We start from the raw sequence: 16339 nt of genomic DNA on the forward strand, positions 1-16339 counted from the left end.
ATTTTTCGGCGGTGCATGAAAACATGCTGTCCTGGCACCTGAGGATGACACCGCTACAGTCCTTGAAAGTGGCTGCAGCATGGCATTAGTCCAGCCTAGGGGGCTGTGCAACAAACAGCTTGGGCTACGGAGAGGATGGTGTAGGTGGTCTAGGGCAGACTCTGAATGTATTTCTGTATTAGTTATAAAAGGAGATAGAAGACTGGACATTTTAAAATGTTTTGGGATCATATCTTAGTCCTCTTTGGATGCTTTTGGCTGCTCATAAGTGTAACTTGTACTTCTGTGGGGATCGGCACCCAGATGTTGGCTGCCTGAGTTTCAGGCTGCCTTCTGGTCTTAGCATTGAGCCTGGATGATGTTACCTTGAGCCCTTTTGGGGCTGGTGAGTGAGGGCAGAATAAGCAGAGAGAGGTGATAGTTTTAACTTGGCCTGGGTGAGAAGGTGGGGAACTGGCACTGCTCCAGTGTGAGCTGTGCTCCCCCAAGCAGGGTGATCAGCCATGCCTGAGTCTGCCTGCTGTGGATTTCACCGGAGCACAGTGTCTGGCCAAACAGGGAGCACCTCAGCAGCATTAGAGTATAAATTTCAAAAGCCAGGCTGTAGACAATAGCATGCTGGAATGTTCTGAGCAGTGCTTGGAGGCGGAGTTGGCTGGCAAGGTCTTTAGTAGCCCCAGCATGGCATATTAGATCACTTCCCAGCCAACATGGGTTCATGAGGGGTAGGTCCTGCCTAACAAATTTGATTTCCTTTTATAAGATCACCCATCTAGTCGATCAAGGGAAACCAGCTGATGTGATCTTTTTGGACTTCAGCAAAGCTTTTGACACGGTTTCCCATAGGATCCTACTGGACAAAATGTCCAGCATGCATCTTAACAAAAACATCATGCGATGGGTGAGCAATTGGCTGACGGGCAGGGCTCAAAGGGTTGTGGTAAATGGGGCCACATCTGGCTGGCGGATGGTCACCAGTGGGGTCCCTCAAGGCTCCATTTTAGGGCCAGTCCTCTTCAATGTCTTTATAAATGATTTGGATGTAGGACTAGAAGGTGTTCTGAGCAAATTTGCTGATGACACCAAACTTGGAGGAGTTGTGGACTTGGATGAGGGTGAAAAGGCCTTGCAGAGACATCTGGACAGATTGGAGAGCTGGGCGATCACCAACCGCATGAAGTTTAACGAAAGCAAGTGCCAGGTCCTGCACCTGGGACGGGGCAACCCTGGCTGTACGTACAGACTGGGTGACGAGACGCTGGAGAGCAGCCCCGCAGAGAGGGATCTGGGGGTTGTGGTTGACACCAAGTTGAATATGAGCCAGCAGTGTGCCCTGGCAGCCAGGAGGGCCAACCGTATCCTGGGGTGCATCAAGCACGGCATTGCTAGTCGGTTGAGGGAAGTGATTGTCCCGCTCTGCTCTGCGCTGGTGCGGCCTCACCTCGAGTACTGTGCGCAGTGCTGGGCACCGCAGTACAAAAAGGGCGTGAAACTGTTGGAGAGTGTCCAGAGGAGGGCGATGAAAATGGTGAAGGGCCCAGAGGGGAAGGCGTATGAGGAGCGGCTGAGGTCACTTGGCCTGTTCAGCCTGGAGAAGGGGAGGCTGAGGGGGGACCTCATTGCAGTCTACAGCTTCCTCGTGAAGGGGAGTGGAGGGGCAGGTGACCTATTCTCTGTTATCACCAGTGACAGGACCCATGGGAACGGTGTTAAGCTGAGGCAGGGGAAGTTTAGGCTGGACATCAGGAAGAGGTTCTTCACCGAGAGGGTGGTTGCACACTGGAACAGGCTTGCAGGGAAGTAGTCACTGCACCAAGCCTTTAGGAATTTAAGAAGCGATTGGACTGTGCACTTAGTCACATGGTCTAAACTTTTGGGTAGACCTGTGTGGTGCCAGGAGTTGGACTTGATGATCCTTATGGGTCCCTTCCAACTCGGGATAGTCTATGATATTCTATGATTCTATGATAACTGCTTATTCTTCCCAGGTGTGTGTCTGAGCCATCCACAAGTCCAGGAGCAGGTCCCAGTGACAGTGACACTGCTGGGATGGCAGGTGACACAGCCACCAGGAGAGAAGTTCCAAGTGTTTCTGCGTTGTTAACTCTGACTGTACCTGAAGCGAACAGCCACTTGATGCTCTCTTGCCCTTCTCCCTCCCATCTCTGTGTTCACAGCATCCATTCAGTAACTTGAAATGTGCAATACAGAAAACAGCCTCTCATCACCCTGAAGAACATTTCACCCTGTTTTGAGCTGTAGGTAAAAGCCACAGCACAGAGAAGAGCAATGGAGACAGCCTCAGTCCACTCCAACCCTCACCCTTTGCTGCAGCAAAAACTTAAGGGGTCTGGGGGCCCTGATGTACCTCCAGAGGATTTATTGACTCATGGGTTTAAAGCAGTCAAATTTGGAAGGGAAGAGGTGTGTATGTTTGCCTTTATCCACTGGACTGCCTGCCTGTGTGAAGGGTGCTGCTGAGTGTTCCCCTGTGTTTATATGGTGCAAATACTATTACAGTGCCATTAGTCTCTTACAATGCCTGCTCTGGGCAATGCCTGAAGACAGAGGAAATTCCAGGAAATCAGCTCCCTGCTCACTGTCTGCAGTGCTTTGTAACACCATCTGTAGTTTTAGCATGATCCCAGGTGTTGCTTTTTATTAAAGGCTCAGTTTTGCCACTGGAGGTAATTAAGTGTCCAAGTTTCAGCCTGGGCTCTGTCCAGTAGCTCCATGTCTGTCCTGTGCTGTGGAGCCCAGAACTGGATCCAGTGCTCCAGCTGTGGCCTTGCCAGTGCTGAGCAGAGGGGAAGGAGCACCTCCCCTGACCTGCTGTGGTGCTCCTAATGCAGCCCAGGATCCCCTCAGCTGTCCTTGTGGCAGGGGTATGCTGCTGGCTCATGGTCACCATGGTGTCCACCAGGACCACGAGGCCCTTTCCTGTAAAGCTGCTTTCCAGGCAGGCGTCCCCCAGAGCACACCAGTGCAGAAATAATGTTTTAAATTCTCAGAAGCTACAAAACCAGTAAACATGTTATATTGTTTTAGATATAGCTATTTTAAGCCAATTTTGTGATGAAAATATATATAAATTTTGACTGCACTGTGCTTTATAAAGTGCTGATTGATGGGGCTGTAGCACATCCCTGAGCTGAGAGCTGCTCTTCTCCCTGCTCCTTTATGGCCTGTTGCGCAGAGCTTAGCTTTCCTATCTGCCAACAGATAATCCCCTGGCTTTGTCATGGGTTTGTGAGAGGTAGGGTGTGAGGCCATGGCAGAGTTGGAGCCTCTCGTGTGTAGCAACAATAGAAATTGGAACAGCACTTCTTCCAAGCTCAGGATCGGTGCAACCCTAAGAGTCGGAAATCGGGGAAGGGGGGCAGGAAACCTGCGTGGATGAGCAAGGAGCTCATTGATAAGATCAAAAGGAAGAGGAAGGTCTACGAAATGTGGAAAAAGGGCCTGTCCTCTTGGGCGGAGTATAGAAGTATTGTCAGGGCCTGCAGGGACGCGACGAGGAAGGCTAAAGCCCACCTAGAAATGAGGCTTGCAAAAGAGATAAAAGATAATAAGAAGGGTTTTTTAAGTATGTAAACAGTAAAAGGAAGACTAGGGATAATGCGGGTCCCTCACTGAACGAGGGGGGTGTCCTGGTAACGGGAGACACTGAGAAGGCGGAGATACTGAATGCTTTCTTTGCTTCAGTCTTTGCTTCAAGGACTCCCCCCTGGGACTTCTCAACCCTGGTGGGAGGAGAAAGGGTCTGGGAAATGGAGGGCTCCTCCCTGGTTGACGAGAGAGTGGTTTGGGAGCATCTGAGTGGGCTCAACACACACAAATCCGTGGGTCCTGATGGGATGCATCCACGTGTGCTAAGGGAATTGGCAGAGGTGATCACCGAACCACTCTCTATCATCTTGAAAGGTCCTGGAGAACAGGAGAGGTGCCTGAAGACTGGAGGATAGCCAATGTCACTCCGGTCTTCAAGAAGGGCAAGAAGGAGGATCCGGGAAACTACAGGCCTGTCAGTCTCACCTCTGTCCCTGGAAAGGTGTTGGAACAGCTTGTTCTGGATGTCATCTCCAAGCAATTGGAAGAGAAGAACGTTATGAGGAGTAGTCAGCATGGATTCACCAAGGGGAAGTCGTGCTCGACCAACCTCATTGCCTTCTATGACGGCATCACCAGCTGGGTAGATGGGGGGAGAGCAGTGGATGTCATCTACCTTGACTTTAGCAAGGCTTTCGATACTGTCTCCCATGGCATCCTGATAGCAAAGCTGAGAAAGTGTGGGATAGAGGAGTGGACAGTAAGGTGGGCTGAGAACTGGCTGACTGGCCGAGCTCAGAGGGTGGTGATCGGCGGCACAGAGTCCGGCTGGAGACCTGTGACTAGCGGCGTTCCCCAGGGGTCGGTGCTGGGTCCCATCTTGTTCAGCATCTTCATCGACGACTTTGATGAGGGAATAGTGTCTGCCCTCAGCAAGTATGCCAAAGACACAAAGCTGGGAGGAGTGGCCGATACGCCAGAAGGCTGTGCTGCCATTCAGCGAGACCTGGACAGGCTGGAGAGATGGGCAGGAAGAAACCAAATGAGGTTTAATAAGGGCAAGTGTAGAGTCCTGCACCTGGGAAGGAACAACCGTATATATCAGTACAGGCTGAGGGATGACCTGCTGGAGAGGAGCTCTGCGGAGAAGGACCTGGGGGTCCTGATGGGCGACAGGTTGGCCGTGAGCCAGCAGTGTGCCCTGGTGGCCAAGAAGGCCAATGGGATCCTGGCGTGCATTAAAAGGAGCATGGCCAGCAGGTCAAGGGAGGTGATCCTCCCCCTCTACTCTGCCCTGGTCAGGCCTCACCTGGAGTACTGTGTCCAGTTCTGGGCTCCCCGCTACAAAAAAGACGGGGATCTCCTGGAAAGAGTCCAGCGGAGGGCCACAAAGATGATACGGGGCCTAGAGCATCTTCCCTATGAGGAAAGGCTGGGAGACCTGGGTCTGTTCAGCCTGGAGAAAAGAAGACTGAGAGGGGATCTCATCAATGTGTATAAATACCTGAGGTGTGGGAGACAGAGGGATTTGGCCAGCCTCTTTTCAGTGGTTTGTGGGGACAGGACAAGGGGTAATGGCCACAAGATAGAGCACAGGAAGTTCCGCGCCAACATGCGAAAGAACTTCTTCACAGTGAGGGTGACGGAGCACTGGGACAGGCTGCCCAGGGAGGTTGTGGAGTCTCCTTCTCTGGAGATATTCAAGGCCCATCTGGACGCCTACCTGGGCAGCCTGCTCTAAGGAACCTGCTTTGGCAGGGGCGTTGGACCCAAAGATCTTTCAAGGTCCCTTCCAACCCCTTCAATTCTGTGATTCTGTGAAATTCTAGCTTTCCAAGTCCCCCTGCTGCTGGATACTTTGCTTCTCAGATGTGAAGGTTTTACTACTAGAGACCGCTATTATGGAGACATATATCTTGTCAAAGCTGGTTGAAATATGCTGCAGGGTCTGACTGCAGACAGATGGCTCTATACACATACATTGAGAACACGACTGCAAAAACTGCTGTATTGCAGGAAAACAGGCCAAGAAAGAGCATTTCTGGATGAAAGGTTTTTTTGGGTTTTTGTGAGAAAGTATTCCTTCCAGCTAACATATCACGGTGGTCTCTGGGGGGACAACAGGTCAGTCATACATGTGTGGCCAGGGTGTCCTAGGATGGCATTTCTCCTTTCTGGCTTCTCTGTTAGACCCCAGAGCATGAGCCTGAGGTCTTTTGTTGTCCCTCAAGAGGTGAGAGAGAGGAGGGGATATGCCGAGATCTAGTTCTCTGAGTAAGCCAATGAAAGAGTGAGTTGGAAGGCTTGCTGAAGGGACTACTATGTCCTAAGTACACCCACTGTAAGACATAGAATCATAGAATTATAGAATGGCTTGGATTGGAAGGGACCTTAAAGATCATCCAGTTCCAACCCCGCTGCCATGGGCAAGAATGAGTATGATGTATGATGTCATGCTCAATACCAGGAAAACAGGATAACTCCACGATAACTCTGATAAGTCGAAACTAGCTTTCACCTCTAAAATTGCTTGCTATTTTAAAATCTGGATGGAGGGGTTATTGAAAGCTCTGTAGTGTTGACTTGGTCCTGGTCAAATGTTGGTCTGGTCCTGCCGGGGGCAGGTCAAGTTTTTACTGGATGTCACTGGGACACGTGTAGTCTGAAAGTTCTTTAAGTTCCCAAATGTTCTGGTTGTACCCAGCAAGCAGATAAGCACCACACTTCCATTTGCCCACCACACAGCTGGATGGGGGAGAGAACTAGGGAAAAAAAAGTAGAACTTGGGTATTGAGATGAAGACAGTACAATAGGAAAGAAACAGGAAGAATAAAAGGAAAAAAGAAAAGAATACACAAAGCAGGTGATGTACAATACAATTGTTCGCCACCAGCCGACTGATGCTCAGCCAGTCCCTGAGGAATGGTAGCTCCCCTCGCCAGTTCCCCCTGTTTTTGTTGTTGATCGTGATGTTGTGTAGTATGGAATATCCCTTTGGTTGGTTTGGGTCAGCTGTCCTGGTTGTGTTCCTTCCCAGCTCCTTGTACACCCCCAGCCTCCTTGCTAGCAGGCATCTTGAGAATCTCAAAAGACTGAGGACTGGAGGAAAGCAAATGTCACTCCAGTCTTCAAAAAGGGCAAGAAGGAGGACCCGGGTAGCTATAGACTGGTCAGCCTCACCTCCATCCCTAGAAAGATGATGGAACAACTTATCCTTGGCGCTGACTCTGGGAGTATCAAGGATAAGAGGGTCATTAGGGGCAGTCAGCATGGCTTCACCAAGGGGAAGTCGTGCTTGACCAACCTGATAGCCTTTTATGAGGACATATCGAGGTGGATAGATGATGGAAGGGTCTATCTTGATTTCATTAAAGCTTTTGACACTGTCTCCCACAGCATCCTTGCAGCTAAACTGAGGAAGTGTGGTCTGGACGATCGGGTGGTGAGGTGGACTGTGAACTGGCTGAAGGGAAGAAGCCAGAGGGTTGTGGTCAATGGGATGGAGTCGAGCTGGAGGCCTGTATCTAGTGGAGTCCTTCAAGGGTCGGTACTGGGACCAGTACTGTTCAACATATTCATCAATGGCAATGTATTCAATCACTGACAACACTAAACTGGGAGGAGTGGCTGACACGCCAGAAGGCTGTGCTGCCATCCAGCGGGACCTCGACAGGTTGGAGAGTTGGGCAGGGAGAAACTTACTGTAAGATAACAAGGGCAAGTGTAGGGTCCTGCATCTGGGCAAGAACAGCCCCAGACACCAGTGTAAGTTGGGGACTGCCCTGTTGGAGAGCAGCAAAGGGGAGAGGGACCTGAGGGTGCTGGTGGACAGCCGGATGACCATAAGCCAGCACTGTGCCCTTGTGGCCAAGAAGGCCGGTGGAGCTGGGTCTCTTTAGCTTGGAGAAGAGGAGACTGAGGGGTGACCTCATTAATGTTTGTAAATATGTAAAGGGTGAGTGTCAGGAGGATGGAGCCAGGCTCTTCTCGGTGACATCCAATGATAGGAGAAGGAGCAATGGGTGCAAGCTGGAATATAGGAGGATCCACTTAAAATATGAGAAGAAACTTCTTCACATTGAGGGTGACAGAGCACTGGGACAGGCTGCTCAGGGGGGTTGTGGAGTCTCCTTCTCTGGAGACTTTCAAAACCCACCTGGATGTGTTCCTGTGTGACCTGATCGAGGTGTTCCTGCTCCGGCAGGGGGATTGGACTAGATGATCTTTCGAGGTCCCTTCCAAACCCTAAAATCTGTGGTTCTGTGACTGATCCTGTGTAAACACTGTTCAGCAACAACTAAAATGTCAGTGTTTTGTCAGCATCTTTTTCATTACAGATCCAAAACATAGTACCATATGAGCAACCATGAAGAAAATTATCCCAACAAAACCAGGATAAATTCTACCCTTTATTCCATACCATTTAAATTATGCTCGGGTCCCATGCTTTCCACTATGTCCTCCCTTCTAATTACCACCACCCTTCCCATCCTTTGATGTACACACACAGACATAATTTCCTTAGACTATGGGCTATCTAAAATGTCCATTGAGGTCATTTAGTACATGACTTTGGGCTCTGTTCGTTGTAACCATCCTCTAGGGCAGGAGAGATGGTTCATGGTGTTGGATTGTAGCATGCTGAAGCCAGCTCTGGCTCCATCACCACTTCACTTGCCTGGTTCCATCAAGATTCGTTCTTCATTTGTTTGGATGATTCTTACTGTAATACCATTGACATGATGTACAGCATTATATAGCAATTGGCATCGTACTATTCAAGTCATGGGCTATTCTCATGCAGAATCAAATTCCCTTGAGGTACACAGTGGACTTCCCCATCCTTCTGCATTATCTACCAAGTGCACCCAGGTCCCTGAGCAAAAGCAATCCCACAGATGGGCTTGCCTTTGCCTGAGGCAGGAATAACCTAGATGGTCTTCCTCAACATGTTTTGTACACACACTACAGGAATTTTATCCCCTTCTACAGTACATAAGGGGTTTTGATTGGGCAGGGCCAGCTCAACTGGCAGAATCTCTAGCGTTAACTAACCAAGGGGCTTTTGCTAAATGTGTATGCCAATGTTTGAATGTCCCAGCACCCATTGCACTGAAGTGTGGTCTTTAACAGTCCATTGTATCATTCATTTTTCCCTAAGGCTGGTGCATGATAGGGGATGTGATATACCTGGTCAATGCTCTTTGACCCAGGTGTCTATGAAGTTGTTTCAGAAAAGAGTCCCGTTCTCTGATTCAATTGTTTTTGGGGCTCCAAGTCACCATAAGACTTGCTTATCAAAGCCCAGGGTAGTGTTTTGGGCAGTGGCATGGGGCACAGGATATGTTTCCACCGTTGCTTGCCTTGGAGGGTTCATGGTAGTGTGTTAGCCTCCACTCACCATTAGACATCCTCACTGGCCATATGGGACTATTAAAGGACAAACAAGTCTTCCTGATCGCTCTTTGGGTCTCCAGGTGACGAATCAGCTCATGGATGGGAATCAGGTACTCTTGGTGCGATATTGCTGCTGTTGCACTGTTGTGGTTGTGATTGGCACCTGCTGTTCTTCAACCCTCAGCAACCCCACAACAAAAGGGTCCTCTGAGAGTCCGGGCAAGGTAGACAGCTGTTTAATCTTCTCCATATTCAAGGCAGCTACGCCAAAAGCCTACCAGTACCTGGCTGGAGGCAGGGCCCTTCTAGTCCTGGCTGCAGTGTTCATTACTTAATTCTTTGAAGTGCAAATCAGAAGTCCCTCCATTTAGATCAGACATAAGATCAGCCCTTCTACTCCGTCTGGGGGACTGACCAATAGAAACTGGAGCAGTAATTTTCCTGGAAGAACTCCTTTTGGTGACTGTTTTATTGTTACAACTCGCATATCTGCCCTTCTAGCTTCAAGGCAGATTTTCCATCCTCCTTCCTCATGTCCTCTGTGTGATCACACAGGTTAAAAAATCACAGGGTGGTACATGGTGTGTACCCACTATATCCTCTCTCTTGAGTAGACAAATGCTTGCTCCTAATCGCTGAGATACTGGTCTGCACAGGTGGGAAGGAAGATACATTCTCTTTGAGTTGCTGGACCTCTTGGTACAGTTTCTGCACCACTGAGGTGCAGGCCTATGGAGAAGAAGAGAAATTTTCTTCATTTTGCTGGAGTTGGCTGACCACTACATCCACTGTTGGTTCATCTCCATCTTTCCAGGTGTCATTGCCTGTGCACTGGCACACAACGATGGTGCACTCTGTACAAACTTCTGCCTCATTGATCATGTGCACTGGACCTGGTCTGTATCTTTGTTTATCTGCTTGTTATCCAGGTCACTATAAATCACCTTCAGCACCTCAGGTACTGGATACCTTTCTCCATGGTGGTCCACTTACCTTGGTGACATACAGCATCTTCCTTGAAGGGATGCCTTTCCTTGATGCCTGACAGGAGTTGCCTCCAGAAGCTGAGGACTTCTGCCCCCTTTCCTATCACTTTGTTTATTCCTCCTTCCCTAGAGAGGGATCCCAGCTGCTTGGCTTCCCTGCCCTCTAATTCCAGGCTACTGGCCTCATTACGACAGCATCAGAGCGGCCAGGTGACAATGTGCTCACCTGGGTGAGGGCTGAAATCCTTTTGTATATCTCACAGCTCTCTCAGGGATCAGGATTGGGTGGTTTCTGACTCGTTTATGAGTTCTGTCTCTTCCCCATCCTGTTCTTGTGATGGTCCTGCTGCAGAGCAGCCTGCCTCTTCCAGTTCTTCCTCCTGGTATCTCCGAGGAGACGCTGCTTCTTCCCATACCATATAAGCTGACTTCCACTGCCATTGTTTCTTCTTGACTACAGGCGTGGCTGATACCATTGTGGGTTGGCTCTCTGCTTCAGCCACAGTGTTTGTGGCGGGAGTGTGAGGAGCTGCAGTGCTTGTAGCAGAAGTTAGATTAGCCACAGTGTCTGTTGCTGGAGATGGATTAGCTGCAGTGTCTGTTACTGGGGTTGAATTAGCCGCAGCGTCTCTGGTGGGAGCTGGATTAGTGTTGAGCGTGGCTTGGTAGGCATAGGCCAAGCCCCAGCATGTTGCAGTGATTTGTGTCTCTTTGGATTTGCCAGGGCAACAACAAAGTTTTTACCAGTTTTTCAGTGTTCTGCATTTGTTCAGGGGTGAAGTTCCAAAGCACTGTAGCGCTATTCTTGTGCCGTGCATATCCTCCCACGTTCCCTGCCACTCAGCTTTCCTGCTTCAGGACAGACCTCTGGGTGACATTCTTAAATAGTTGTTTAACCCTAGACAAAACCTGAAACACGTTCAAGAGATATAGCAATAGGAATATGCTTGTTTGAACATCCTGAGGATATTTAAAGTTTTGAAGAGCCGTTGAAACTAGCCTGGAGGAGAAGAGAAGGGGAAGGTGTCCTCCACAGATTGATTCCCTGTGGAGAAAAGGTAAAAAGTGTACTTATTAATAATTTCCGTAAAACAGTTACCAAAGTACAAGGATGACAGCAGTGCTGAATACAAATATAAGATTAGGCTCATGGCCAGTGTAACTTATTGAATATTACATACAAACTGAGGAAACCAAAACCAACCTTAAGACAGTCCTCAGAAGTGAGAAACAGCAAGCCAGCATTACATAAAAGAACATTGCGAGCAAATAAATAAACTTTGAGAGCAAATAAATCAATGTTGTGACCAGCAACTGTTAAATTAATGTAACACTTACAACAAATTATAAACAAATTTGTTCTAACACACACCAGTCAGATCTGTTGTTATCTCAACCCTTCGTGCCCCACATTGGGCACTAAAAAGGACTGTTGTGGCTTAACCTGTCAGGCAGACAAGCACCACACAGCCTTTCGCTTGCTTCCCCCACAGTAGGAAGGAAAAGAGAATTGGGGGGAAAAAGGGAAAACTTTTGAGTTGAGCAAAACTTTGGGTTGAGATGAATACCATTTAATAGGAGAAAAAAAAAAGAGGAAAAAAAATACACAAAGCAGGTGATTGCACAAATGCAATTGCACACCACCAGCCAACTGATGCCCAGCCAGTCCCCAAGCAGTGGCAGCCTACCCCAGCCAACTCCCCCCAGTTTTATTGCTCGCCATGACACACATGGCACCGAACGTCCCTCTGGCCATTGGGGCCAGCTGTGCTGGCTGTGTCCCCCCCAGCTTCTTGTGCCCTCCAGCCTCCTCACTAGCAGGGCAGCACAAGAAGCTGAGAAGTCCTTGACTGTACTGCTCTGCAACAACTAAAACATCGCAGTGTTATCAGCATTATTCTCATCCTAAACCCAAAACACAGTACTATACATGCTGCTAGGAGGAAAATTAACCCTATCATGATTGCATCCATTACACTAACTGAATAAAAATTTAGAACATAAATAACTTTTGTTTATTGTCTAGAGCAGTCACCAGAAAAGAAATGTGTTAGTTTGAGCATTGTGCTAATTTGCAGGAAGTATTTTCCATTCCAGGAGTTTTCAAGACCAGCCTGGATAAAGCCCTCAGCAGCCTGGTCTGATCTCATAGCTGGCTCTGCTGTGGGTAGGAGTTTGAGCTGGAGAGGTTGAGCTGGAGAGGTTCTGAGGTCCCTTCCAGCCTGAATTATCCAGTGATGGACTATCTTTAATGGATTATATGAGGGCTTACAGGAGACCCTTTAAAGTGACTTCTGACTTCCATTACAATCTCCACCCTTTGTCAGTTTGGACCAGGCCATAAGGTTTAATGTTACAGTGAACTCCCCTTGCTGCTACCCCAGCCTGGGCTTGTCTATTAGCCAGAGTCCCTTAGGGGTGTACCTGCTCCAGCACGGCCTTCTCCATGAGCCAAAGCCTCTTCAAAGAGACTTTGAAGAGACTTTGAAGAGCCTGCTGTGTCGTGGGCTTACCTATGGTCACAGATGCTTTGAAGTGTACCTGCTCTGATGTGTCCCTTTCCATTGGCTACAGTCCCTTCAGAGGTCCCTTTGGACACTTGCTTTGCCGTGGTCTCATCCACAGCTACGGATACTTTGAGGTATTCTGGCATGACCTTATCCACAGACGCTGCAATACCTACCTGCTGTGGCACAGACTTTTCCGTGGCCACAGACACTTTGAGCTGCACTTGCTACGCAGTGGGCTTACCTGTGGCCACGGACACTTCATGGTGTAGGCGCTCCCAGTGGACTCATCCACAGGTCGCAGTGTGTCAGACCTGAGTTCAGCCCGCAGTTCCAACCTGCCAGTACAGCAGCACAGGGACAGCAGCGATGCCAGCCCAGGCGGATGGGGCATTGCCGTTGTCAGAGTGCACCCAGGCATGGCAAAGCACAATGATAAAGAGTAGAGGAAATGGCAGAAGCAAAAGCAGCCCCTAACAAACACTGCATTCTACACACATTAAAGCAAGCAAGCCCAGCAGCAAGCACAGGAGCCTGCCGATTAGCAGCTAAACAGCTGTAATATCTATAAATTTTGTCTAGCATACTCCCCACTGCAAGCAAATCTGTCATCATCTCGAACTCTCTGGTTGCCACGTTGGGCACCAAAACCAACTGTTGTGTGACCCGAACAGGCAGCTCAGCACCACTCAGCCGCTCACTCACCCAGGTGGGATGAGAGAGGGAATCGGAGAAGGAAAAGTGCAAGAACTCATGGGTTGAGATAAAGATGGTGTGCTAGGTAAAGCAGAAGCCACATGCACCAGCAAAGCCAAACAAGGAATCATTTACTGCTTCCCACCGGCAGGCAGGTGTTCAGCCACCCCTAGGAGAGCAGGGCTCCCCATGTGTAAGGGTTCCTTGGGAAGACAAATGCCATTGCTCTGAACATCCCCACACTTCCTCCTTCTTTACCCAGCTTGTATTGCTGACCGTGACATCATTTGGTTGGAATATCTCTTTGTCAGTTTGGGCCAGCTGTCCTGGCTGCACCCCCTCCCAGTTGGCAGGGCAGCATGAGAAGCTGAGAAGTCCTTGACTCTGTGTAAGCACTGCTCTTCAACAACTGAAAACATCAGTGTGTTATCACCATCATTTTCATCAAAAATCCAAAGCACAGCATTGTGTGAGCCTCTACAAAGAAAATTAACTGTATCCCAACCAAAATGCTGACAGTGTAATAGACTGCTGTACAGAGTTGAGTTTGTGTATCACCCAGCACTGGAACTAGTTATTTTTATTCTAGTCATTTTCAGTCTCAAGTTCTATTTAAATAATAATAATAAAAAAAAGCCAACAACTGACACAAAATGAAACATCAGTCCTTGAAACATTGGGCCCAAGTGATGAATCAAGGATAAATACTGGATTTAAATGGCTAGAAAAGCAGATAGGTTTCTGGTAGGTATTAGGAAGCAGCAAGGCCAGATTGGGTGCCAAGTACATTTTGGCTTTCAGCTGGAGCAAGGTGTCCAGTTGAGTTACTCAATTCCTTCAGTTCTTCTGATACTTAATAATGTCCTTCTGTCATTGGACCTGGAAGGTATGAAAGGTCAGTGCCTTCTGTCAGTTGAATATGAGATATTTCTGATCACAAATCTGACAGCACTGCAAGAGAAAGGTAGAAGTAAATCTCCTATCATGAGTACACCAGCCCACTCTTTACCCTCTGGTTGTAACACCTTTGTCTCTCGGTGTAAAATTCCAGATGTTGCCTTATGTAGCAATATTCTTATTTACTGGACCTTCAGTGAAACGATCCCCTTTCCTACATGTTTGTCTTTTCTTTCAAATTCAGGTTGCATCAGAAGCAACCAAGACTTGGGCACAGTCCCATAGATTAGCCCGTAGAGCAGTCTTACCTCCATCCCATCTCCAAGGGCAGCTGGCTGCTGCTTCGGGGAGGGTGCAGGACACAGGGCAAGTCCAGAATCCTCTGGCCCAGTGCCCTCAGTTTCCAGCAGTCTGGTACATCTAGACCATCATTTTCAATAGGCATGGAGAGAACTTCTGTGAACGCATCCAGTGATATTACTGGTTTTGCTTTTAATTCTGTATTTGCACTGCGTTTTTCATTAGGTAAGAGCAGCACTGAAAGCCCTCCCTTGCTGACGCCCTCTGGGCACTGGGTGATAACGCTGTTCTTGCCCCTGCTTTGCAGACAGAGCCTGGTCTGGAGACACTCTTCTGTGGATCTTGTCCTGTCCTCCAGGGCACAGCGGGTCCAGCTGCTGCCACAGGATATGGGTGAGGTGGTTGGCAGGGCAGTGCCTGCTGGCTTAGGCCTGGCCTCTTCTACCCAGGAAAGGGAGTAGGGACCCAGCCCTTGTAGCCAAGTCCAGGTGAGAACCCAGATTACGAGGCAAGGTACGAGATCAACCAGGAGACCCATCTGCAGGCCAGGTCCCATGACTGCCATACAGAGCTGAAGTCAAGCCATGCTCCAGATCAGCAGGGCTGAACATCAGCACTGCTAAAGCATGGCATGGGCAGAGGCTGTGCTTAAATGGGGCTCCTGGGCCCATTGGTAGGGGTCCTGGCTGAGCCTGGTCAGGGCCAGTAAGGCACAGCAGTGCTCTCAGGGTTCTCAGACCCCCTCTTGCCTACTCTTTGAAATTCACAGCTAAACAGGTTAAACATCACTGATCTGTGAGAAATTCAGTTGCATGCAATGAACTTCATGCCTTTCTTCTCATTAAGCCATATTGTTTGTGAAATTCTCTCTAATAGCCAGTTAGAAGAAAATCAAGAGTCACTGCACAGATGGAGAACTGAAAGATGAACTTCAGGGACCTCTTTCTTTTCCAGGGTAGGGTTTGCCAAATCTCAGTCACAGTCTGCATCTGAGTGGTATAGGACCAGAGTGGAGCCAGGAGCAGCCCTTGCTTGTGGTGGACCTGCTGTGCTCATACCATCTTATGGTGGTGCCAGGTAAGAAAAACCCTTTGGTGTTCGCAGGCTCTGTGCTGTGATCTCACAACATTTTACTTTACTAAGTCATGTTGGTACCAGCTGTGGCTTTCATTCTCTGCTCTCGTGGGTTCAATTGACCTTTAATACATCTTACAGGGATGTCTGCTGGGAGATGGTGGAAAGGGAGGGACCATCCTCCACTGTCTCTTTCTCACTCCCTTGTGTTTGTACTACCAACTTGATTTCTTTCTTGTTGGCTTCCAGTGGCTTGGTCTGTGCCCACACAAGGTGATGGACAGCAGAGCAGAGATGGAGGTTGTGAGAAGCACAAAGGGGAATGCTGCTGGGGAGGTCAGTGTCCATGTGGTCACCACTGAGAGCACTGTGCAGAGCACTCACCTGCCAGCGACTGCCTTCATCATACCAGGTATGTGGGATTGTTCTGTCTACCAGGTAGTTCCTCAGCTTTCTCACTACACATCGATACCTCTCACACTTCTTGTATGTCTGTGCATACAAACCTTGGGAGGCAAAGCCATGCTGCTGTTACTGTCTTAGAGATTCTCTGTTGGCTATCCCACATCACTTTGATAGTTTGTGGCTGATGAAAATCTCTTAACTTTTGAACTGAAGCCCTGGTCTCTAGGGTTCTGTGCCAGTGCAGCACAGTGTGCTTGGATGCCTGCTCTGTCTGGCCCAGCTGACCAGTGTCTTTCAGGAGGATGTGCATTAGGTGAGATTGGGGGTATGCATTAAAAGCAAATCTCCCAGTTTTTCCTGCTCCTGATGTCTCAGTTCCCACTGTGGAAAGGCCCTGGATTATATAGTGCATTCATTGTGCAATCCGGGATCTCACTGGCACAAGCCTGCCACAGCAGGTGGCTGCATTCTGGTCATGGGAACAGGCTGAGGTTAGGCTGAAGTAAGAACCCCTGAATGTGGATAGTG

The 16339-nt window shown here is 48.9% G+C and overlaps 1 protein-coding gene across 2 annotated transcripts in view; it reads left to right on the top strand.

Moving 5' to 3' along the window:
* Positions 1–16339, top strand: part of L3MBTL1 (L3MBTL histone methyl-lysine binding protein 1) — a 40785-nt gene that overhangs the window by 2556 nt on the left and 21890 nt on the right. Inside the window, exons 2-3 of one of the 2 annotated variants that reach the window (XM_048048968.2) lie at positions 15287–15409; positions 15656–15818. In XM_048048968.2, the coding sequence (XP_047904925.1) occupies positions 15683–15818 (136 nt within the window). In that variant the 5' untranslated portion in view covers positions 15287–15409; positions 15656–15682. Of the gene's footprint in view, positions 1–8170; positions 15410–15655; positions 15819–16339 lie in introns of those variants that run through there. The other variant, XM_013195937.3, reaches the window with a different exon arrangement.

The sequence above is a fragment of the Anser cygnoides genome, chromosome 16, assembly GCF_040182565.1.
Source record: "Anser cygnoides isolate HZ-2024a breed goose chromosome 16, Taihu_goose_T2T_genome, whole genome shotgun sequence".
NCBI classification, from domain to species: domain Eukaryota; kingdom Metazoa; phylum Chordata; class Aves; order Anseriformes; family Anatidae; genus Anser; species Anser cygnoides.